Below are 25,031 nucleotides of genomic sequence, written 5' to 3'. Positions count from 1 at the left end.
TATTGTTTTTACTTTTACTTCGCTCTTATTTGAGGTTTATTGTCACTGTATACATTTTAGAGAGTCTACACAATGTGTTTTGTGTGTGAATATAGGTACCATAATAAAAAATACATTGGAAAGTAAAATACACAGTTACCCGTTCTAGATGACAACGTCCTACACGAAAAAAGAAATGTAATGCGAAAAAATAAAAACCGTACGAAGAGACAGTTCTCACACCGAATTCACACAAAAAACAAATTAAAATGCGAATTTCTCACATAACCCTAGTTAGATATAAAGAACTTTTTCTGCTATAACGAGCAATATGTTGAATTGTGTCCACGTTAGCAGCGAAATGTCTGACTTCTTCCGTCCACGTCTTCACGGGTCTGGTCGATAGAGTGTTACTTTGTACACACTACGCGCGCACTGTGAGGAACGTTTGGGAATGCTGTAGGAATCCGATCCCTACTTGTTCGTTTGGATTGATTGTAGTGTACCTGGACCACGGGGCGGGAGTTGCTCATATTGAGCGGCGTGTCGCGGCGACTGCTTGGGACGCGCCATGACGGCGGAGTGAACGAGCCGCGGACGGCAGGCCCCGCGCACATGACGGGCCCGCACCGCCACGAGGGCCCACCTTTCTACACACGTCATCTGACCCGCTGCTGACACCATGGGTTTTGAACGCAGCGGACAACGCGGCAATCGATACGCGACATTTTATTCGATATCTACTCGATGGTTATCGGCAAAGTTGAAAACGATGTGGCGATTTTTGAAGAAATCGAATCGGAATCGATTCTGAAAAATTAAGATTGGTTCGTCGTCTATTCAAGATGATATCAATTTGATTCAGATTGTATTGTATCAAGTCACACCGCTGCCGAGAGATAACAGATATCTCTAGTATAAACAATCTGATGGATTTTAATGAATAAGGTGTCATTATAACAACAGTTTAATTATAAGAGTTTTTCATAGATGATAAGCTTCATAGATACAAGACAACAGAGCTATACATGGCAACCATAAATTGCTCTAACATAAATTTATTCTCAGTTTCGATAAGGTTAAGCTCTATATCTCCCAGTCTGTTACGATTGAACTAAAGCATTACCTTTCATAAATAAACGCATAAATGAACGGGAAATATACTCTTAAGCGATCAGAAAATAAACTCATAAGTGATCGAGTAGATAGGCAATCGGTAATTGTGATCGATTCCTTCAATTGCAAGCGGCTGCGAGTTGAGTCATGCGGCTAAATCGATCGTGGCTATTACTGGGGTCAATAACATCGGTTTAAGTCAGACAATAGTTGATATATCTATATAAATAGTTTAACCATTCAACCGTAGTATGTGACACTGAGAAATTATTATCTGAGATAATATATTCAAATAATGATAAAAAAAGCACTGCAATTCTGCAAAAATTACTTCATTTTCATTTTACTTAAGTATTCACTTCATCTAATTTTCATTTTTGGCAATGATTATTGAAACTGAATGACTTTTGAAAACAAAAATGAGTTTCAAAAATTGGTCGCACATTTACTAACATTAAATCGAAATATCGATTAAAGTTAATTAGTTAAATTCAAATTTATTCGTTTACAGAATACGATATGCAAAATCACTTATGGATCCTCTAGTAAAATTCGAGTTTCACTTTACAGAAGAGACATAATACGTATGCAGACAATTGTATTATTTATCGAATTTTAAAGATTAATTAATCGAGAGAAAATTCGTAACGACAAGTCACTGCAAAAATCGATACATATCCGAGGAAAAACTTAGAGCGTTGTCACCAATGCGTCACACACATGCGAAGCAACACCCACATGTATACCATCCATGACTGTACCAGAACACCATACCATGAATGATGATACAATGACGGGCTGACTGGTAGTCGTGGAGCCTGTTTTGTTGTTAATTATAACAATTTAGGTGAATGTAGAGATGTACTCGTATAATATGAAAGTATTAGGCTTAAGCCTTTTTATAGTTTCATAATTTAAGATTGTGTTCCAGAAAAAAAAACCGACTTCAATTGTGGCAAAACCAGTTCTTTGAAAAATAAATTACTGGGCCGCATTTGATATAATTTCTATGGGATCATTCTGTAAGTATACTCATTCAAACAAAAATAAAACAATTTTTCAAATCGGTTTATAACTAACGGAGTTGTAAGGTAACAAATATCAGTGACCGTTTACCATTAGATTAGCTGTATGCTGGTCAGCCATCTTTGATATGAAAAAAAAACAGAATTGAAAACCTTCTTTTTGAAGTTGGTTGAAAAGTAAAGTTCTGAAAGATTTTATTCATTTATTTTAATGATTATTGTTATCAATCGATAGGGTGAGTTCACCTACTCGTGTGAGTGTGTTTGTGTGTGTGTGTTGGTATAATAATTGTACCATATTGGCCTTATTTTAATTTTGTGATGAAATAAGACACAGTATTCCTTCGAGTTTAAAAAATAATTATTAAGAAGCAAACTCTACTCGTAAACACAATTCCATTCTCATATTTTAAATCTAATATGTCTATAAAACATCTCGTGCATCGGTGCATTTTGTTTTAAAATAAAATATGTGAATTTATAGAGCAATAATAATTTTATCACAATGAAAGTAACCCAGATTTTTTATAAACATGCCTAACGTAATTTTAATTTGCCGAATACTTTCTAAATTCATTCATTTATCGATTCGGACGCGAATCGAATGTGGCCCACGTGAGAAACATGTTGATCTAACGAGGATGCCATTGTTAGCAATGGGTACTAGAGATCCTATTGCTAGCAAAATACTCTATCAAGTCGACTTTCACAAGGTCTCCTTTGGAATCCAGGTTAATTTCTGGTGAATTCATCACGAAAGGGTGACTGACCTGTCTTCATCTCCCTTGCTATCCCTAATTGGTACTTCGCCAGCATAAACCGATATCGCAAGCAGGAATACCATTCCATTTTCATTTCATAAAAAAAGACTATAGGAACGCATTCTACAAAGCAACATATTGAACTACTATGAACGACATAATCAAAGAGTGGGTAATATAATATATAGCAATATCTGTATATTGTAGTTATAATAGCTATATGTTAGTCAAGTAACAGATATATTAAATATTTTATTTAATATATCTGTTACTTGACAATATACAATTACGAAATAAAATAAAGAACTTAATGGATTGGATGAATATTAATAAATAGATAGGGCAATATTAAAATGGGTGATGTCCTGTTTATCCGTTAGCAATGTCCAGAGAAACCCAATATATAGATATTGGGGCGGTATCGATAATACCCATGCCTCAATGCAAGCAAGCTATAATCGATCGACACGCTCGATCTAGCGGTCTAGCGCATTGTTGCCAAAATAAATACGAAGGCGCTAATGGAAGCGGTGTCAACTTGGCAACCGCTGCAAGGGGGGACGGGAATGCTTCGGCAACGGTCAATGCCACCGTAGATTTATCGACCACTCTCGGATGAAAGTAATTTTAGTAACATGTCGCAAACTAACTGGGAGCACGCGTCTTTCAGCATTTGTATTAGTATTTATTATAATTTATTCATTTGAATCTTTGATTATGTGCGAAAGCAAGCACGTGTTTAAATTGGAGCATTTGGCGTTGTCCCATCTCCCATTCATATTGTCGTGTCTACCTCGATGGGAGAAGGGCACATTGCTCTTGCATAAAAATTGTACCTATGGGCGGCGGTAATCACTTGCCACAAATGATTGATGCCCTAGGGGGCAAACGAGCGTGTGATTTCTTTCTTTCTGACGTAGATATTTCTTTATCTTGCTTTTGCGACATTTTAAGTTTATAGAGTACAAATTATATGTAGACACACGATTTTGAATTCTAAATTCAAATATTTAAAATCTAATGATTGTGTCTCCAATATATCTAACCGTACATAGGTATTTAGTAACGATTGAAGCTGCTTTGATTTATTGTTAGATTCGTCGCGGTGAGCTAATTGACCTGCTTTATCCTCACCTGTCATTCCTCACTCAGTGTCCCGTCAGTGTATACCGAAAGCACAGGGGTTACCAGTCCATTAGAAAAAAACCATGCAGTAGGCATATGTGATTGCAGTTGTCATACATACTCCTACATACACTGCCTGTTGTTTGAACTATGTACCTACTCTGTATGGGAAATGGTTAAACACTGATGCGGTCCTGCGTGTGGTTACAGTGAACACTTGATCCGTAACCTGTAATTGACACTAGTGTGTAGATTGTTGGCTGCGAATACGCCATCTAATTCACATTTAATCTATGTAAATAAAGGTTGTACAATTTGTATACACAAGTAACTTAATAGCTTATATGTTCTATATACATGATTTAAGAGTATTTTTTAATTTTGCTTGTATGCCTGCCTGTTTAAGTGGGACGCTTCTGTCCATCCCTTTTTCATTAAGATCCTTTAATCGTTGCTTACGACACCCACGGGAAAGTAAGGGGTGGCCTATTCTATGCCGGAATCACACGAGTAATATATGTTTGTGGGGGGAAAGGAATTGTTAGTAACGGAACCTGAGAATCCCATTGCTAGCAATATACCCAACCAGGTCGACCTTGCCGTTCTCCCTGGAAACTATTATGGTTAATTCCTGTTGAATTCATCATGATGGGCTAACTGGCCTGTTTTCATTCTCATCTATCACCCTCCACTGGTGCTCCGCCAGCGTATCCCGTCAGCGCTGGCGGGATTACCATACCATTTTCACACATCAAAAAAAATATATAAAAAAAAAATTAGTTTAGTAGTTGTTATAAAGTAACAGTGAACTCTTAGAGTACGGGGATATTGTTTGATGACATCTAGTGAAACTGTGTCTATTTCATAAAAAATAGTATATATATATATATACATATATATATATATATATATATATATATATATATATATATATATATATATATATATATATATATATATATATATATATATATATATATATACCATTATCTGCATATTTATAGCAGATGACAGAGCAAGTAAACAAGCCATGTGATAACATACATTCCCACGGCCGATACTACCGCGCCCTCTACTCGAGTGCTGATGCAATTAATTGCAATTGTAGATTATAAGTACCTACTTATTTATTAATTTAAACTTTACTGACCAATAAAATGTGGTACAAAAAGCGAACTTAATGCTGTAGGCATTCTCTATCAGTCAACTTTTAGGATGTAGTCGAGATACTCGACTACTCGATACTATAAACAATCATTACAAAAAAAGTATAGTTAATTTTTTTTTTATAAAATATAAAAATAGACAACGAGTACCGAAATATATATAATAATGTAAATTTATATAAATGTAAATAATGTAAAATTGAACCATACGCGTATAAAGTAAGTAAATACAGGGATGAAAATATATTTTTGTAGTTAAAATTATCGTTGTCTTTTATCTGTCTGAAGTGCGACATTTTGATTATATTAATATAAAAGAAAGAAAACTTGTAATACTAAAGTATTATACATAATACTGTGACGCCCATGGTACCTACGGGTTGCCATTTTCAACTGACACCATAAAGAAGAAGGTTCTCAATTCAGATGTATGTTTTTTTTATGTTTGTTACCTCATAACTCCGTCAATTGTAAACCGATTTGGAAAATTCTTAATAGAAAAGAAATACTTACAGATTGGTTCCATATATTTTTTTTTCTTTAGTTAATAAATCAAAATACTAGTGTCGCTACCACTTAAGTTGATTTTTCTGAGGAACACAATTTTCTCGGTTAGTCAACATATGCCGGTCACGCGGACGAAGTCGCGGGTAAAAGTTAGTCTTACTATAATAATTTTATAGTTTTAGACTTTTTTAAATTTTGACTAATGTGTGATAATGAACTCATTCTGTGTAGCGTGTTTTAAGTCTTAACTATCTAATCATATTTCGTGGCGGATTAAGGCACACCGCTAGGTTTTAGATTTAAAAGCTATTATCACAGGTATTTAAGCACGTCATATATTATTGTGATTATCACAATTTTTATGGGTGATTAATATGCTATGACAATTTCTGAACTAAAACTTAGTATGCAAGAAAAGTATATATATATATATATATATATATATATATATATATATATATATATATATATATATATATATATATATATATATATATATATATATATATATATATATATATATATATATATATATATATATTGTTACTCGTATTTAGATAAATGGACGTAGACATTTCCTTGTGGTAGTCTATGGGCAAGGTCTATGTCCAGTAGTGGACTGGATAATGGCTAAACGGTGATGAGGATGATAATGATTTAGATAAAACATCCTTTACAAAATTCTTTAACAGATATTTAATTTTTCTTTTTTTCTAATGGCGCTCTATTAGAATTGTTTTCTTAAGCGTTATTTTTTTTTATGATTTTTTAAGTAATTTTTTTTATGATTCAGTAGGTTTTCAGTTCGTCTGAATTTCTTTGCAACTATGTTACGCGATTATAGTGCTATTATATGATCGATTTCGATTCTTTTTGCAATTGATAGTATTTACACCTATTCGGTTGTAGGGTTTAAAAACGGATTTCCTGCTGATGGCAAACGGTTTGTTGTAATAAATAAATTTAATACTACTCAACAAATTTTAAAAATTCTTACACTCATAGAAAGTTACATTATCATTGAGTAAGATAGAATATATATATATATATATATATATATATATACCCATGATACCCCCATGCGTTGCCATTCCTAAGGACTCGGGTGTTATTCCTCTTTACCCTGTAAATTCACTGCCATATCCCACGCTTCAAACCGAAACACAGCCATGCAAACACAAGTGCTTTACGGTTGAAATACGGATGAGACAGAGGTGCCCAAGCAAACGACACATGCAAAGCTGCACCGGATCGCTAGTATGATATAATTATTAGAAGAACTTCCACCAGCTAAATACCAGGAATCTGTTACAATAACGTGTTTACTCAAGTGCATCGACACACATTAATAAACATTAAAAATAGCATTAAAGGACCACAGAAAGGGTCCATGTGTAAAATGTGGGCCCGTAAACAAAGGCGCATGCGATCGATTCAAGGACGATCGGGAGGAGTAACAATTATGTAAACAATCTACACTAATATTACAAAGAGGAAAGGTTTGTATTTTTGTGTGCATGTGTAATGTTTGTAATGAATAAACTCAAACACTACTTTGCCGATTTCAAAAATTCTTTTACCATTAGAAAGCTGCATTCGTCCTGAGTAACATAGGCTATATTTATTGCTAGAAAAGATTAGGGATCCATACTAAAACTGTAGTAACGTAACTCAAGGTGTAAAAAAATGCTATATCTTTCGTCGCGTACGCTACGGAAACTATTGGTGATAAAACAAAAGTATGTTCTACAATATTGAAGAAAATATTAATAACTACAAAAAACTTCACGATACTATATGTCCAACTATTATCATTATGTCACTATAAGCACTTTTTAAAATGTTATAAAAATGTCTACCCGTGCGAAGCCGGGACGGGCCGCTAGTAGTTAATAAAAATAAGTGTGATTTATATCAACTGTTAGTTAATTAACTAACAATACAGTACTATTAGTTTTTTTTTTTAATGGACGATAATGGAATGTTAACCCCGCCTGCGCTAGCGGTATATGCTGGCGAGGCACCAGTAAGGAATGATAGATTAGAATAAAAGACAGGTTCGTTAGCCCATCGTGATGAATAGACTTGGAATTCAGAATGGTTTTCAGGGAGGATCCCAGGTAGGTCGACCTGGTTGGGTATATCGCTAGCAGCAAGGCCCTTAGTCTCCAATACTAACAATCCCTTCCCCCCGTCCTTCTAACTTTAAACTTCTTAACTTGAATCCTTCCCTTAAACTAGTTTAGGTTATACCAAAGTCTGACAATGTCTGAATTATGACAGTTTTTAAAATTAAACAATATTTTTGAACGAATGAATAATAATTATATATAAATAAATCTATAATAGTCGTTGTTCTCAACAGTAACATAATAAAAAATTATTTTGTACATAAATTGATTTGAAAAGAGTAACTGTTGACTTTACTGCGACTTCACCTCAGCAGATAACAACATTCCGAACCCAGCGATAGAGCCATAAAAAAGTGACGATTTAACAGCTTGTAAACAAGGCTGTTTAAATAAAGATATTATCTATTTTCATCTATTATTTAAAAAAGTGTTTTATTAGTGAATTTAAAAATTTTATTTGTGAATTTTAATTTAGTGAAGCTAAAGTAATATACAATGAGAATTTAATTCTAGGAAATTTCACATTCTGACGATAAATGTGTATGAAAAGTTTACAATCTCAGTACATAGTAAATGATTTCAAAACTTGTTTATTTTTTAATTTTTTTTTTTAATGTGTAACGTGTACGTTATTTATTATGATTCATGAGTGTTTCATACCGTTCAATGGTTTATGAAAACCCTACATAACATTAGAAAGTTATTCAATAACGCTTAAACGGCTAAATGGATGTGGACGAATTATGGTACTTAGATACATTATGCTTGTCTAGTTTAATACCTTAAATTACACTTTAAAATGGTCAACTTTTAGTCAACAAAATTGACATTTGGCGGAATAAATTTTGACACATATTTTTTTTAATTAAAATAAAACGCACCATTTTTCAGTATTAAATGTTGTGATTAAAAATTTCTAAGATTCTCGATTTTTTAAATTTGATTTTTTATATTTTCCGATGTAATATAAATATACATACGTATATAATGTTTACAAATTAACATATGTTATACCTACGTGTATTAATTACAACGACCGCTATTTTTAGTGATTTCAAAAAGAAAACATTATTTTAGTCCATACTTAGATATAATCAGTAAAGATAAGCATAATTACGAATCATTATATATTTTTAACTTGTTCTTTTAAACATATTCGTATTAATTTTCCACCGTTTTTATATTTCAATTTATTCTGACCACATAATTTTCTAACATACAGTGTACATTATTACATTGTGGTAACCCTAATCACGTAGATAAAAAAGTTGACTTGTTTTTGGCGAAACATTTGTATGGAGACACTATTTATATGATCTAAGAATAACATATAATTCAAGTGAAGCAGTTGATAAAAACTGTAGACGCTGCCAGGTAATGCAAATCATTATATTATACCCTAACAACGGGGTGAATGCCACAAGAAAAAGTAAACTGTCAAATGTTACAAATATTATCCGCTAGGGTTATTTACAGAATTATTTTGGCGCCACAGTCGAACGTCACTTGTTATTTTTAAAATTGTTTTATCTGTGGAGAAGGCCTTGTCGGGGCATAAACATCGCAAGTTAAGCATAGGTATGTGCAGAACAAATGCCATGTAATACTTAATGACAAAGGTTTTACAAATGATAATGTGACTTCGCTGGTTGATTACGTCATGCCTGACGCCATAATGAGATAACGTGTACATACCATTACTTGTATATTCATGAAGGACATATTATAGCATTTTTCCGCGATTTCTTGCCCAAAAGTAATCTATATCCTTCTTCATACCATATAGTATATAGTACGTGTATAACAAAATTCACTTTAACATTTATAATATTAGTAAGATGGGGGAAAGGGATTGTAATTAGTTCTAATAACCTTATTGCTAGCAATATAACCTATCAGGTCGACTTCCACGCGGTTTCCTCTGAAAGCCATCGTGATTAATTCTTGTTCAATTCTCCACAAGAGATCAACTGATTTGTCTTTATCTTCACCAGTCATGTATCACTGGTGCCCCACCAGCGTATACTGTTACCGCAGGCGGGGTTACCATTCCATTATCATCGTTTAAAAATATGAATACCTACTTTTTATTTATATCTTTAAGTACCCACCTAATATTCAATGACAGTACAATTTACAGCATTGAAAAAACTGACAATTTGTGCCACCATCTCAGTTAGTGTGCTTTGTATCGAACAAAGTATTTTATGACACTGCAATAATGTATGTACAATGCATGACATTACGAAACGTCAGTGGTGTAGCTTTAAAATATTATAGGTAGTAAAGATTCTAAAGAGTCAGACGCTAATTATGAAAGATTTGCATAAGGCTAAAAATTCACTAATGAAAAAAATACAACATGATTAAGTAAATATTATACAGATATACTCGTAAGTATTGTACAGATAAAAAAAAATAAGATTCAGTAAAATCCTTATTAATGTTATAAATGTGAAAGTGAGTTTGTTTGTAGTATGTTAAGGCAACACCTTATAGCAGTGGGGGGAGGGATTGTTAATAATGGAGACTAAGGACCCTATTGCTAGCAATATACCCAAACAGGTCGGCCTCTACGTGGTCCCCCGTGGAAACCATCGTGCTGAAATCCAAGTGTATTCAACACGATGGGCTAACTGACTTGTTTTTTCATTCTCACCTATAATCATTCACTGGTGCCCCGCCAGCGTATACCGATAGCGCAGATGGGGTTACTATTCTATCATCACCCATTAAAAAAAAACACCTTATAGCGATTTTATGACATAACCAATTGCTATGAAATTTAGTATTCACGTACTCTATGGGATGGAAAAGAATATAGATTACATTTTAGTCAGTAAACATATCCCGATCACGTGAACGAAGTCGCAGGTAATAGCTAGTAGGTATATAAAAGATATATACTGAAGACAACAGTAACAACTAGCAGATAGAAAAAAACAACAAAGAGAGAATATCATATATGCGGCCAGTAACATTGGAAGTTATTTAAAAATGAAAAGATATCAAACTTGCCAAAGGGACGCTAAAGCTAGATCAGCTATTCGGTTTCAAAACGAACCCTGGTTTAACCCATTAAGTATAGATCTCGACATGAAAGTCCTATGGATTTTAAAATCAATCTTGCAAGTGGTGTTAGCGTAGCACGCGAGGAGATCCGTCGAGTGTCGAGGTTTCAAGGAGTGGTCGGGTGTCGTGTGTCGCAGTGGAACACGACGATGTGTCACGACACTGAAGCCTCTCTCGCCCTCGATTCGTATTATACTGCTTTATATTATGTAGGTATATTTAGCGATTAATGGTGTGGATGGGACGTCGACACGCAAATCCTGACATTGAGATTAGGTTGAAGTCACTTGTGCTATTCTACTGTTTATTTGTAACAGCAAGAAATTTTTATTTTGCATTAATGACGAGCACACCGTTGAATAATAAGATGCTTCGTCGAGTTTTATTACCAGAAAGTGATTTTGTATTAAAGTCATCTGCTTGGGTAACTCTGTCCTATTCGTATTTCTGCCGGCAAGCAGTTGTATTTGCATGGCTGTGTGCCGTTTTGAAGAGTGGGATATAGCAATGAAACTACAAAATACAGAGGAATAACACCTTAGTCAGGAATGGCCACGCATGAAGGGTATTATGAGCGATACAGTTATACTCTGTTATGCCCATAGTACTGTTCATGTCTATAGGCGACGGTTACCACTATTTATCAGGTGGGCTGTCAGCTTGTCTGCAATTCTAAATTGCATTAAAAAAATGCGGAATCCGATGTCTCTACAGGTAGATTTTGCTTCGCGACGTTTTGTAAATTAGTAAATTGATATGGGGCAAAACGGGTGCAAACCTTAGTAGATTGCATACAGAATTTTAATAAAATACTTCAGAATTGGCTACGTGTAGACTAATAAAGATCGTCATACTTTTGGAAATATCTTCAAAAGCCAAAAGCATTTGAAATTTATAACAATTCAATAGTTAAAATCCTATTGAATTCACAGACCTATTGCAAAACAGTATTCGGCAGGCAGATCACATCGAATAGACGTTAAATGGGCCTAATAATGGCGTTTCTAATATGTGTATTCAATTCGGCACAGAGTATTTAAAAGATTCCGAAAAATGGTATGTTCAAATCCAATAATGTCTATATTTTTATAATCCCTTTAACCAGCTCTAAGTAAACTTAAAAAACCCATTGGAAGCATTTGAAGGAAATCATACAAGTAGGGTCGGGGATACGGTAGCAATCGATACAGCCGGCATTCATGACTCACGAGATAATTAGACGCGTGGAACGTAAAATATTTAGTTGAAATAGAAATACAATGGTGCCGGGGAGCGCGAGGCAGGTTGGGGGGTTTGGAGTAGCGTCGCCGGCGCGCGTCGTCACAGCACAGTGGTAAAAATAACGCATGCCGTTTCCGCGTGTGATGCGGTTTACGCGGCGACAAGCGTCGCTAATGTGGACCACGTTGCTCTGAGATATCCCAGATTTATTTATTAAGGCATGGACTACTACCAGTATCTATGGACTGAACTGTCTAGGGATTCCGTGTCCCGTCAGAAAAAGAAAGCAATGGGCCAGGATTTTCTTTTTTATTACAAGAAAGGTTTACGCTTGATATCAGTTCACCTGATTATGCCTAGGATGATGTGCGATTACCGAAAAAATGCATATCCATCACCTAATTAAAGAGTTCTAGATTGTATTTCCTCAGGAACATAGAAAAAGGATCAATATTCTATTTCTAGGAAAGTTCACGTTAGGAATTGAGTTAATTTCTACGAATTACAATTTTCAAACAAAACGACTTCAATTAGTCACAAAATTACTATGGGATCCACGCGACAGTAGCCCGTACCGATTTAAAGAAGACATCAAAATTGTGACTGAATTACTGAATATACTATTAGCGTAACATTTCCACGAAAAATTCTGTGGAATTTTTCTTCCCTTGGATTCTGTAAAATCGCATAAGCGATCGGATTTAAGTATTACCTTGTATTGCCTTTCCGAAACGTTTTTGCATATTTTAATCTAGACTTGGTACAGAGGATCTAATTGATCATTTTCATTTAATTCCATTCAGTGGATTGATTCAGTTGATTGAGTAACAAATATCTGTATATCTTTACAAAATTTCACATTTGTAATATTAATAGGAAAATACAATGTGACAATAAAATATCGCTAAAAGAGTACTTTTTATCTTTATCTAAACATAGATATATTTTATGATATGAAATAAAAACTTTGTAAGATAGACTATTCGTAAAATTTAAATATGCGTAGCGCAGTGTAATACGCAAATAAGATTTGTACTCGTAAACTAGGTCACTCTTCACTCAAAAAGGGTCAACCTAGTTATATTACAATGACTTCTGTTCTCAGCTTTCTTTTCTACGATCAAATGTGTCAACATTCTAAAATCTTTATTCTATACATGTTTATCTTAGATTATACAGATAGAGTGTATCCATAGAAATGCTTCGAGAAAAACGGGTCAACTTTTTCATACAATTTTGCGTAATAAATAGTTATGAGTGATTCCTTTATAACTTCTATATTTATTTAATCTTATAAATTCTGTAGCTTTTTAAAGCATAAACATTTATTTTATTTATTAAATAATACAAGATACATTTTATGCGTAAATATATAGAATACTATAAAAAAAACGAGTCAGCTAATTTGACAATTAGCTGATAAAAAGTTGACCTGTTTTTGAGGCTCGATGCTCTATTTATATATTCTAAGATGTACGTTATTTTATGATGATTTTATGACTTTCGCGCTATACGTTTTAGGTTTTATAAGAGATGAAAATTAACGCAATCTTGTGGATAAACTTTGGTAATTTCCTACTACAACTGCTTGTTTACTCGTGACTGAAGCCGGTGTAACCTGGTCGAAACGTCAAGATAATTCAGCTAAGTTATCATAGTTTACTTAAATCAGAAGTTCTCAGACTTTTATTTTTATAAACCACTTTCAAAAGCTCGTTTCGGTGGATCCTCTGTAGCTACATTCCTACCATATTCCCGAAATTTGACAAAAAATGTGAAGATTAGATCTAATTATGAAAATTTGCGATGCGGCCGAGTTCCAACCACGAATTAATAATAAAATATAAATATAATATTTAAAAAAATGCAGAATTGATTGGTTAATTAATTGGTTGTGCTGTAAGTGGATATCAAAAAATTTAAATTGGCCAATCAAAAAAGTGATTACATCCAACTTACATTTTTTGACATCTACTCACAGCACAAGGAACCAATCAATTCTCACTTATTTCATTTAGAAAACTCCACATTCGGAGTTGTATAAATAAAAAGAAAAATAATATATTTTTTGTGTTGTATTTATTCAAATATGTAATTATTACACTCTTAATTTTTATTATATTAAATTGTAATATGATTGGAATGTTTGTGGGACCCTGCTTACGAATTGTGAACCCTCATTTTTTGTCATGTCCACGTAAACTGCCGTCTCTATTGTATATATCAGCTAATTGTTCACTGCTGATCATGGCCTCCCCCATAAGGGGGATTTTGCCAATATATGTCACCCTTGACAAACAGGTTGGCAACCTCAGTTTGGCTTTTGGTGATATTTCAAGAGGGACGCTGCTGCCCATCCATCTTCCATTAAGTTCCCTTAGACGCCTCTTACGAAACCCAACGGAAATATTCTATGCCGGGGCCTACACGGCCGTCTATATTACCCAATGTAATTTACTAATTCCCGTTATTAGGAAACGAGTTAAGGTTAAGATTCATTTCAATATGAAAGCAGATAAATTTTATCATTAATTATCAACTTTATCCTGCAGATTTGTCCGTGTGAATTTAGATAAAGTGGCCTATGTGTTAGTCCGGGATATAGTCCATTCGTCTACAAAAGATTAAATGAAAACCGTACAGCCGTTTTTGTTTGACTAACCGACAAAGATCCAGACATTGCTACAAGCTTTCACATTTATAATATAAAAGTTGGAAAAGTACCATTCTATTTATATATCTGCCTACATACTTATAGTAATAACAGTTGGTCGTCTGAAATTAAATTTCTTCTTAATACTCATCTTTAACGACCCGTCACGGCTTCGAACTGGTAGCAGAGCATATGATATATGCTTACATATATTGCATTAACTTGTTGCATCGTGTATGAATTAGATGGGTATAGTAAGCTATTCCTAAAAATAGACATATGCTATCGTGGACTTTTTTGTAGGGTTTTAAAAGAGAAAGAATTCTAATTATTATTTCTCAATTCTCAATCTCAGGATAATTTAACAAAACAATGTATGGATATTGTTTTGTTATATCTTAAACGGATTAAGCAGTGTTTTCTATGAAAACTTCTAGATGGCGTGGTTTTTTTCCGACATCTTCAACAATTATCGTTATATTTCAACCAATTCACATAAAACCTCAACGAATTATATACCTATCTATACCTTCCTCAGGAACCACTTTGTTGATAAATGAAAACCCGTTCAGTATTTTATGAGAGAGAGAGAGAGCTTATGGTGAAGGGAGGTCAGGAGCGTTCTTCTTAAAACATCACCAAAGACTAACTGCGGTTGCCAACCCACCTGCCAAGCGTGACAACTTCTGGCAAAAACTCCCTCATAGGGGAGGCTTATATTCACCAGTCGTCAATTAACGGTTGATATGATATAAGTCTGTGGTCCCAGCATAGAATAGGCCACCCTTTTCTTTCACATGGGTGTCGTAGGAGGTAACAGCGTCCCTCTTAAAACCAAAGACTAACTGCAGATGCCAAACTACCTATCAAGCGTGACAACTACTGGCAAAACCCCCTCTTATGGGGAAGCCCTATGTTCAGCAGTGGGCAATTAACGTTTGATATAATAATAACGATATGCTAAAAAAATTAACTAACATTTGTAGACAAACAAAAAGTAGAGAAACGAAAATGTAGTGAGAGGCACAAACAGGAATTTGTCCTAAAAAGCGAGACATCACTTTCCATCCCAGACAGTTGGCAACAATGAATCATATCCAAAATAGATTCCTCCATTATGTACGGACACAGAATGGAAATATACGGACCAAATAACGATAATGATATATTATAATAACATTTGTTATTTACCTTTAAATGATATAAATGAGAACAGGACACTACAAATGCATACAATGATAAGAAAATTGATTGTTAATTAGTAACAAATAAAACATACTACAATATGATAGTTCTATATAAATATCAATGGACAATAGAGCAAAGTTTAAAAGTGATTTCTAGACGGTTATTACATGGTAGAGTTGTATATCTAATTAGATAGAACCGAATGCCAAAGCTTCTATTCTTACTGCATCTGATTTCAAAAGATGTCTGTAAGATGGTTATGAAGACTGATGACTTTTCTTTTAGACAGTATTTAATCTGATGAGATTAATAGAGGTCTGTTATATAGTTCTGGAAGCTGACAACTTTTTTTTTAGACAGTATTTGATGTGGTAAGATTTCTAGATGTTTGCAAAACAGTTCTAGAGACTGAAGAATTCTCTTTTAGTTTCTGATCTGACAAGAATTATAGATGTCTGCAAGATAGTTCTAGAGATTGATGACATCTTTTTCAGAGATCTAATTACCATGGTTTAGATCTAACTTAGTACCTGCCTTCTTCCTTCAACTACTGGGTACCAGATATCAGGTATACGTATCTATGTCATATATGAATGATTTCAATTTTCCGCTTTGATTGCGTATAAACGATTTTATCTTTCGAGATTTAGTATTTATAAGTTACACAATTTCGTTCAAAATAAATTCGAACGTTGAAATTCTCGTGTCAAAGATAACGCAGCCTGTCATAAAAGTGGTTCGGTCTCTTGACACTATCTCAGACTCAATAACAATATGAATTACAATTAATTTGGTTTCAAACCAACAAATAACCGATAACTAAATAAATGATAATGGAATGATACTTTCATAAGGACAAGAAGGATCATTTAATATTGAAGTTTTAACTGTGTTCACATCCATGTTTTTAGAAAATGTCTTGTTTTTTTTTTTAATTAATCTGTCATAGTCTCTTATAAAATATGTCTATTTAAGTGTAATTTTTTTTTTGCTAAAATGAGAAATTATTTTACAAATATATTTATCACACTATTTTGTTGTTTATATTACTGAAGATAAAAAGGGTTCCCACATATTTAAATATATATTGGTATCCTTTAGGATCGAAATATGAAGATGTGAATTGATTTTTACACTATTGGAAGATTATTAAGCTAGTCACATTTGTGATTTTATTTATGTAGCTTAATACCTATTATTTGTATTAAGATAAGGATTACATTACAAGAATAAAGAGAATACGCCAAGAGCTAGCGACGTGAGTATATGGTAGACTTATCACCTTATTCATAAAACGTCAAATGTTCCATAAAGCTGTTTGAGCAAAAAAAGTACTTATTCTTTTTAAACTAGATTCTCAAATTGAAGAACAAGAAAATGACAAAATACTCTAATATTTAAAATAGTTTTATAGGAGGATTTAATTTTTATGAATAAGGGGATTTAAGAGTAATGCAAGAACATATTTTTAGCATGTTAATACCTATTAAACAAAAATTGAAGGAATAGATGATGGAAGAAGTTTCGCATAATCTCTTAATTTTAGGTATTTAGTACGTCTTCAACAAAACTAAAGAAGTGACCAAATTTCACAATCAATCACAATTAATATTTATTCATTGTGAGATAGGTGATAATGGATGCTTGCATTCAGTCAACCAATCAAGACATAATTGCTTGAGATAAACATAATTTCTAGTAAGTTCCACTGAGGTCATAGGCGACGGACGATAAAAACAATACTATGCACCACGAATGATGTAAAAGTAAATTATAATCTATGTAACGTTTTTTGTAGAATAGTAAAAATTGCACGGGAAGATACAACTATCGATAAGGACGTCTGAATGCATTTCAATTTTAAGTCTTATTGTAAACGTATTAGATAGACTTTAGGCATTGCTACGGTACAGAGAGTACAGATATATTGTGACATTATCACAAATGATAGACATTATCAGGTCGTCTGTAAAGTGTTCACCGAGTACAAGCGGGGACCGAGGGAAGTCATCGCGTAAACATCTATTTATTGTACAAATGATTTAAATAACATATCTCTAGTTACTCTTACTTCGTTATGTGTAGGCATGTCAAAGTTCACATATAACAATAGACGATGATACAAGAAAATGTTTAAAGGTAAAGAATTGCGTGTCACACTGTAGGTACTGTCACATTTAGGGACGAGAATGAACAAAAACAAGTAAAAAAGACAACAGTTGACGTCATAGTATCAATGAGTATAACTTTTACATACCTACAAGATCTAAACGACCTCGAGGATCCGATTAAGTTTCTCTATGCCACTAGAAAAAGGAATCAAGGCGCAACAACCTTCCACTACAATTAGAACCTAAAAACAATGAGCAAAACTATCGTAATAGCTTGTTCACAAGTCGAGCCACTTCATGACTACACTTCCCTAATTAAATTAGGATCACTGAGGTGTTAGGAAATTGCGGTGAGTCATGCTGACTGCATCGCACAATTAAGAAACTAAACCCTATATGTAGTATCCTACACAAAGATATAAATATTTAATATCTATCTACACCTGAGTTTAATTATGAATAACACAATTGCGACATTGACGACAATAAATTAAAAGAGACAGATACCTCAATGTCAGATAAAATCGGTCTAATTTCAACTTGGCAGAGGTGATGGCTGCGAGTTGAGCAGCAGCAGTGCGCATGCGTGTACCGAGCCTCACGATTCAACATAACGAATTAATGAATACGTGCAAATAATGACCAAAAGCGGGTAACACGTCTCCGTGGATTAATTTGAGATTTACAAGGATATGCCCTATTGTAACAAATCGGTTTCGCAATGCGGTATACGCATTCCGACACACCTAACCCAAATTGATATTTTGCCAAATGCAAAGGAAAACAATCGACAAAAAAGAAAAGTGATCTTATTATATTTTGTCCTGTCGGTATTAGTATTTATAACTGTGTTCTAGTATCAGGTACACGGGTCCGAATCGTTGTTAGTTGTTAAATCACCGTGGCGAGTAATGATTGACACATGCGAGTGTTAGTGTTACAATTGGGACGCTCATGCATGACAGACCTTGACTTGGCGTTTGGAGCTATTATTGTTCTGATTTAAAGATTCAATTAATAAATGATTGAGTGGAAGCGTGTTTTAAGTCGCAAGGGGGTCGCGTGCTTCCACCGAGCACCGCGACCACGCCGCCACCACCATTATGGCTTGCGGCATTTCGGAACGGCCAAAGATCATCTCTAGTGATGTCAACACTGAGCTCACACAAACACTTCGCTTTTCTACAATGCAGCGGTCACTGGGTCACAGTGCAGGGCCGCAGGGCCGGCGGCGGGCGGCGCGCGCTCGCCCGGGCAGCCCGGTTGGCGGCTCGCCGACCTAAGCGTATTTCTGCCCTCCACGCGCGATGACCACTCACCTTCTGGATGCAGCCTCTGCGGGTCGAACCAGGCATCTGTAATAGAAGGCTGCGCGTTAGCGGGTTAGTCGCGACAGGGAGAAATAAGCAGGCGAAGCGAAGCCGTCGCGAGGCGGCACTTACGCGGGTTGAGGACGCTGCAGAGGGAGGGCCCGGAGACCGCCATAGTGACACTTTACGTAACGTGGAACGTGCGGTGGTTAAAGGCGGCGGACGGAGCGCGCGCCGCGCCCGACTCTCGCGTCGATACTGACGGCGCAGCCCCGCGCCTTCCCTCGCGCCCCCGATCCCCACGCATGCGCGCCCGGTACCTACTGTTGCTACTGAGACTACGTGAAGACAGCCACCTTCCGTCACCCTCGTGTCTGATAAGCTATGTAAGCTGCACCCATTACCGATACCAATACCAGGCCTATATTACAAGATAGTTATAGCATTGCAACCAACTAGATCATACGCTGTTAGTTTGACAATCATACAACGATACAGTTAGTTACAAGGTTGTATATTGGTGTTAAGATAGTTAGTTTTGCAATTATTATAATAAGAATGGTGATAATCAATTTTACATTTAATAGATAGTAGCAAAATGCAAGAACAATGGCATATTTAAAAGAACGTATGTGTAGGCATTCAACATCAATCTACAGTTTTATTAGCCAGGATAAATGATCGGGTCGCAGGTCATTGTATCGCAGAATAGATATGCCTATGCCTCAATATCGGAGGTTGAGTTCAATCAGACTAAGGGAGATACTCCTGTATAAACAATACATTGCAGTATTGCACAGCGCGCTTGGGTGGGCACATGGTGCGTTAATAAATGCAGTCGAAAGTGAAACGCTATGTAAGCAGTTGGTCCAATTATGCAAAAATCACAACGAAAATAAGAAACAAAGAAAAAACGAAAGGAATTTGAAGATCAAATAAAGATAATACATAGTCATATATATTTTGAATTTGGAATAAAAAAAAGAACGAAGTAAATAAATAAATCGCCCTGAACATACATAATATATAATCCTAACTCAAAAGTATAAATAGAACTCGATTATATACTTCTCTTATGACTAAACAAAACAGAACATCTATCCATAGTAGACTAGACAAGTAATAGACGTATTTAAACACTTTTTTTACAAAAACATTAATAAAATTAAAATGCCCAGACCAAACAAATACACATATAAGTCATGAATAAAAATGTTTGCATTGTGCAGCACTATTAAATTACCCATGTTTGTAGATTTGTACAGTACTTTGAGTAAAAAAATAACTGGTCGAAACCGGTTTCAACTAGCCAAATATAACCTCTTCAATACATAAAAAAAATGCTCAATGTAGTCACAATGTTCCGTTTGTGTTATAACGATGTCAAGATAGTTGATTGATTAGTTTTTTTACTGCATCTTTCACATCCTTTGTTCCTAATATATATCTTTTGTTGTATTACCTATTGTTTAAGAGAGACTTTAGATCCGTTAGATCTGTTTAGATAGTTACATTGTGTATCGTCTTTCATAAGGAATTTTTGGAATAATGCGTAATTAGTAATTTAAATTAAAATTTTTCCCGTACAATACAATATGGGACTTTCAAAAAATGTGCCTACAAACATTTAAAAGTTCAGCAATGTACAAGCAACCTCTTTCATGTTCATAGGCGACGGTAGCCGCTTTCCATCAGGTGATCCGACTGCACGTTTGCTTCCTTGACAATAAAAAATCTTTGAAAAGTAGCGTTTTTGTTTTTTTTTTTTTTTGGAAAATTTGTTTTGGAATAGGTAGATACGGAATATGGTGCACTTTTATTATGGGATGATAATGTAACTCCGCCTTTACTACCGGTTTACGCTGATGGGACAACAGCGAGTGACAATAAGGATAAAAAGACAGGTCAGTTGGCCCATCATAACGAGTTCATCAGAAATTATCCACGATAGTTTATGGATACGGTGTTGGCCTGATTTTGTAACGATAGAAACTGCCTTTTTATATATAGATAGATGGTGGTTGAAAAAATATATCTAAATCCATATATGAAACCAGAATGTAAACTGAAAGATAATTCATAATATTGTATCTGGAATAAATAAATAACTTTTTTTATGTAACTTTGAATGGCAAATAAGCTGACGGCCCATCTGAAGGAAAGTGGCAACCGTCGCCTATAGGCATGAGCAATACTATGGACATAACAGAGTATACTGTTTCGTCCATAATACCCCCCATGTATTGCCATTCCTAAGGACTCAGGTGTTAATTTTCTGTACCCTGTAAATTCACTGCCATATCCCACCCTTCAAACCGAAACACAACCATGCAAACATAGCTACTTCACGTTAGAAACACGAATGCGACAGAGGTGCTTAGGAAACCACTTTAGTACAAAGTCTCCCTCTTGTAGATCTGGTATTTGCTCAAATACAGATTACATTAGAAGTATTTAATATTAAAAACAGAATCTCTATATTCAACCGTATGCATATATTTAATTAAGAACTTGTCCTTAAAATTTTACTTTAAAATAATCTTTAAAAGAGTAAAAAACAGTTTTCAGTAAGCCAATTGTAAAGTTTCTCATTAAATCCGAAACAAATCTTTCTCCATGCCAATTCTATCTTAATAAAAAGTTAGATTACTTTTTTTTTAATAAAATAATAATTGTGTTCGGAAACAAATTTGTGAATGTAATAGGTACATGTCTTCTTCTAGGCTTTCTCTAGAGATTACAGTATGGGGTTCTTTAAAAAGAGCGTATTAGGGTTTCTTAAGGGTGGACAATGCGCGCGTGGCCACCCTGGTGTCAGAGATGTCGACACACAGACGGGCCGAATGCTCGTTTGCCAGTTATAGTTGTATAAAGAAAAAAAATCAAGAAAATTTCAGCAGTAATATCTTCAAAGCCGAAACCGTTGTCATCAACAAGTGAGTAATAAAAAGATTATAGATTAAAAGTAATGATAAAATCTTATTACCGTTTTAAAAGCGTAATTTATCAATATCACATTTACCAAAGAGGAATTCATGTAATTAACTTAATGGTCGAGGGATGGGCAACAGCGTCCCTCTTAAAACATCTTCAAAGCCTAACTATGGTTGCCATTTCGCCTGCCAAGCGTGGAAACTACTGACAGAACCCCTCAAGGAGTAGCAGTGGACAGTTAAAGACTGATATAATGATGACGATGATGATGATGATTGTGATAATATAAAAAAAATTACATATTAGTTCCGATTGTTTATTATATTTCAAACTTAGATGCTTCAAAGTCATTTGTTACGTCGTTCTAAAACATTATCTACCTATTTACTGATAATTTAAATTGTTTATGGTTTGTTCAATAATCTATGGGTTACTCTAGCCATTAGTTATTGATCACATGGTTTACGATAATCATAATTATAAATGGGAGCTATAAATGTCCTTCGCGGTAGTATGACATTAAGAGGAAGCCATAACACGAGGTTTTTATAGATTAACACAATGTTAAAGGTAGTGATAGGTACCTAGTAGCTATCGGGATAAAGGGATTGTTAGTAATGGGATTTAAGAACCTATTGCTAGTAATATATCTTATTAGATCAACCACCACGCGGTTGCACTTGTAAACCAAAATGGTTAATTTTTTTTTGAATTCGTCACGATGGGCCAACTTATTTGCTGTTATCCTCATTCTTCATTCATCTCTGATTGGTGCCTAGTCAGCATATACCGGTAGCGAAGGTGGGCTTATAATTTCATTGTTACCCATTAAAAAAAACTAGTGTCTATCTAGATGTAGCGAAATGGAACCATGACCCTCAATTTAAAATCCCATCGTAGACATTCCGTAGTTTCCTAAAATCTGTCTATCTGTTCTTAAGCTATTTCCAAAAGATACGAGGTTCTCAGTTCGTCTAATTGTTTGTCTGACCATCTGAACCACTTTTTTAGGGGATTAAAGGGTACTCGTACTTATTTTTATTACTTGATGAACAATCTTGACTTATTATAGTATACTTATATATTTGTAAAGAATTGCGTACATACATTTAATTGTATTTCTTTTTTGTCACATAATACAATATTCTCGTCATATGTAATATATAAAAATATATATGAAACTAAGATACTAGATAAAAATATTTGATATGTTCGATGAAATATGGAGGCAAGTCGACTGCATCAATTCTTTTTTACATTTAACTGTTAAAAGTTTTATAAATGTTTATTTTAATAAACGCAAATAATAACAGTGCAGTTAGTGCGCTCGCGTCACAGATGCTCATGACTAAGGGCCCCTGATGGTACCGAAACTAGACCAGCTTTTTTGACTAAAATACACGTAAGTTAATTCGATTGTTATTACATCAAAATAGAATGTTTTACATACTTTACACTATCAGTAAAAAAAGATACAAAAGGCCCAAACTCCAAAACGCCTGACATAGATTTAAGAGCAAATAAAAATATATATAGTTAGAATATAACGTATAAACATTACAGTTTATGTCTATATATCTGTTTAACAGCAACAGATGAAATAATTCGATTAATGTTTAACGAGATGAGAGCAGTAGTAGTGGAAATTATGAGATCGATCTCAGAATTCTCATTGGTATGCTGTGAAGTGTTTTGTTAAATGTAATCCATTTTATTTTTTATTGTTATGTTTGTTCTGGAGATATAGATACATTAATAAATAAATACTGTAATGCAAAAATATAATTGAAAGAGACCGGCATGCTATACGCCACGAAGTCGATGCCTCAGATATAAATAATACTCGAGAGAGACGCAAGTCTAGTACGCACTGACGTCACCACACATCACGCTCGACGCACCTGCAGTGTCACTGCTCCAGCCATAAACAGATAAAAAAGATGTCTGCACCTTTGTCTCACTCGAATTTCTACCGTCACGCTTGCTATTTCGGTCTGGAGTATGATATATAACTGTGTAATTTCAGGGTACAGAGCTCAACACTTTTATCTTCAAGAATTATAAAGCACTAGCGATCAGGCCCCATAAATAGAATTTTCAAAAACCTTTGTTATTCGCTGCTATTGTAAGTTTCTATAGGTGAAAGAATTTTTATAGTCAATTGAGTGAGTACATTACTAACAATTACTTTCTTTCTTTCAATATGACTCGGATTCGCACGGGTAAATACAATTTTCGTAAATAATATATAGCATATTAGTATGTTACTCGCTGGTAATGTAGCTTTCTATGGGTGAAAGAATTTTTAAAATGGGTTCAGTAGTTTTTGAGTTTATCCAATACAAACAAACAATTAAACTTTCCTTTTTATAATATTAGTATAGTTGAACATCGGACGTTACAATGGTGCTGTTCCTAGAAGTCATACAAATCACTGCAGCCTAGTGAAAGTTTCCCGTTACTCTTTTGGGCATTCTTTAGGATTTTCTTTATTCTGTAATATTAAGTATTACAAATATCACAAATATTAATAGTAAGTAAGTAGCTTTACAAATATCAGGAGAGATATTTCCAAAAGCGCGCCCAATATAAGCCACAATTCTCTGATCATATTGGAATAAAAAGTAGCAAGAATCCGGTGTAGGTAGTAGGTTTCCTCTCGGATTAACTTTATTAGGTTTGACAGTTGCTCGGTAATTTTAATTGACATTAAACTTTTGATGCCAGCCAG

At 34.4% G+C, this 25,031-nt stretch overlaps 1 protein-coding gene across 7 annotated transcripts in view; it reads right to left on the bottom strand.

Annotated features, from left to right (window-relative positions):
* The window catches only part of LOC113512486 (reticulon-1-A), a 46,554-nt gene that overhangs the window by 10,261 nt on the left and 11,262 nt on the right, over nucleotides 1-25,031 (bottom strand). For 2 of the 7 annotated variants that reach the window (XM_052898691.1, XM_052898694.1), the window contains exon 2: nucleotides 19,376-19,411. The exons of 2 other annotated variants lie outside the window; for them this stretch is intronic. In XM_052898691.1, the coding sequence (XP_052754651.1) occupies nucleotides 19,376-19,411 (36 nt within the window). Of the gene's footprint in view, nucleotides 1-485; nucleotides 679-19,375; nucleotides 19,412-19,498; nucleotides 19,659-25,031 lie in introns of those variants that run through there. 3 more of the 7 variants (XM_052898693.1, XM_052898695.1, XM_052898692.1) reach the window with 3 other exon arrangements.

The sequence above is a fragment of the Galleria mellonella genome, unplaced genomic scaffold, assembly GCF_026898425.1.
Source record: "Galleria mellonella isolate WM207_F2 unplaced genomic scaffold, CSIRO_AGI_GalMel_v1 utg537, whole genome shotgun sequence".
NCBI lineage: Eukaryota > Metazoa > Arthropoda > Insecta > Lepidoptera > Pyralidae > Galleria > Galleria mellonella.
This window is presented reverse-complemented; position numbering and strand designations above follow the sequence as displayed.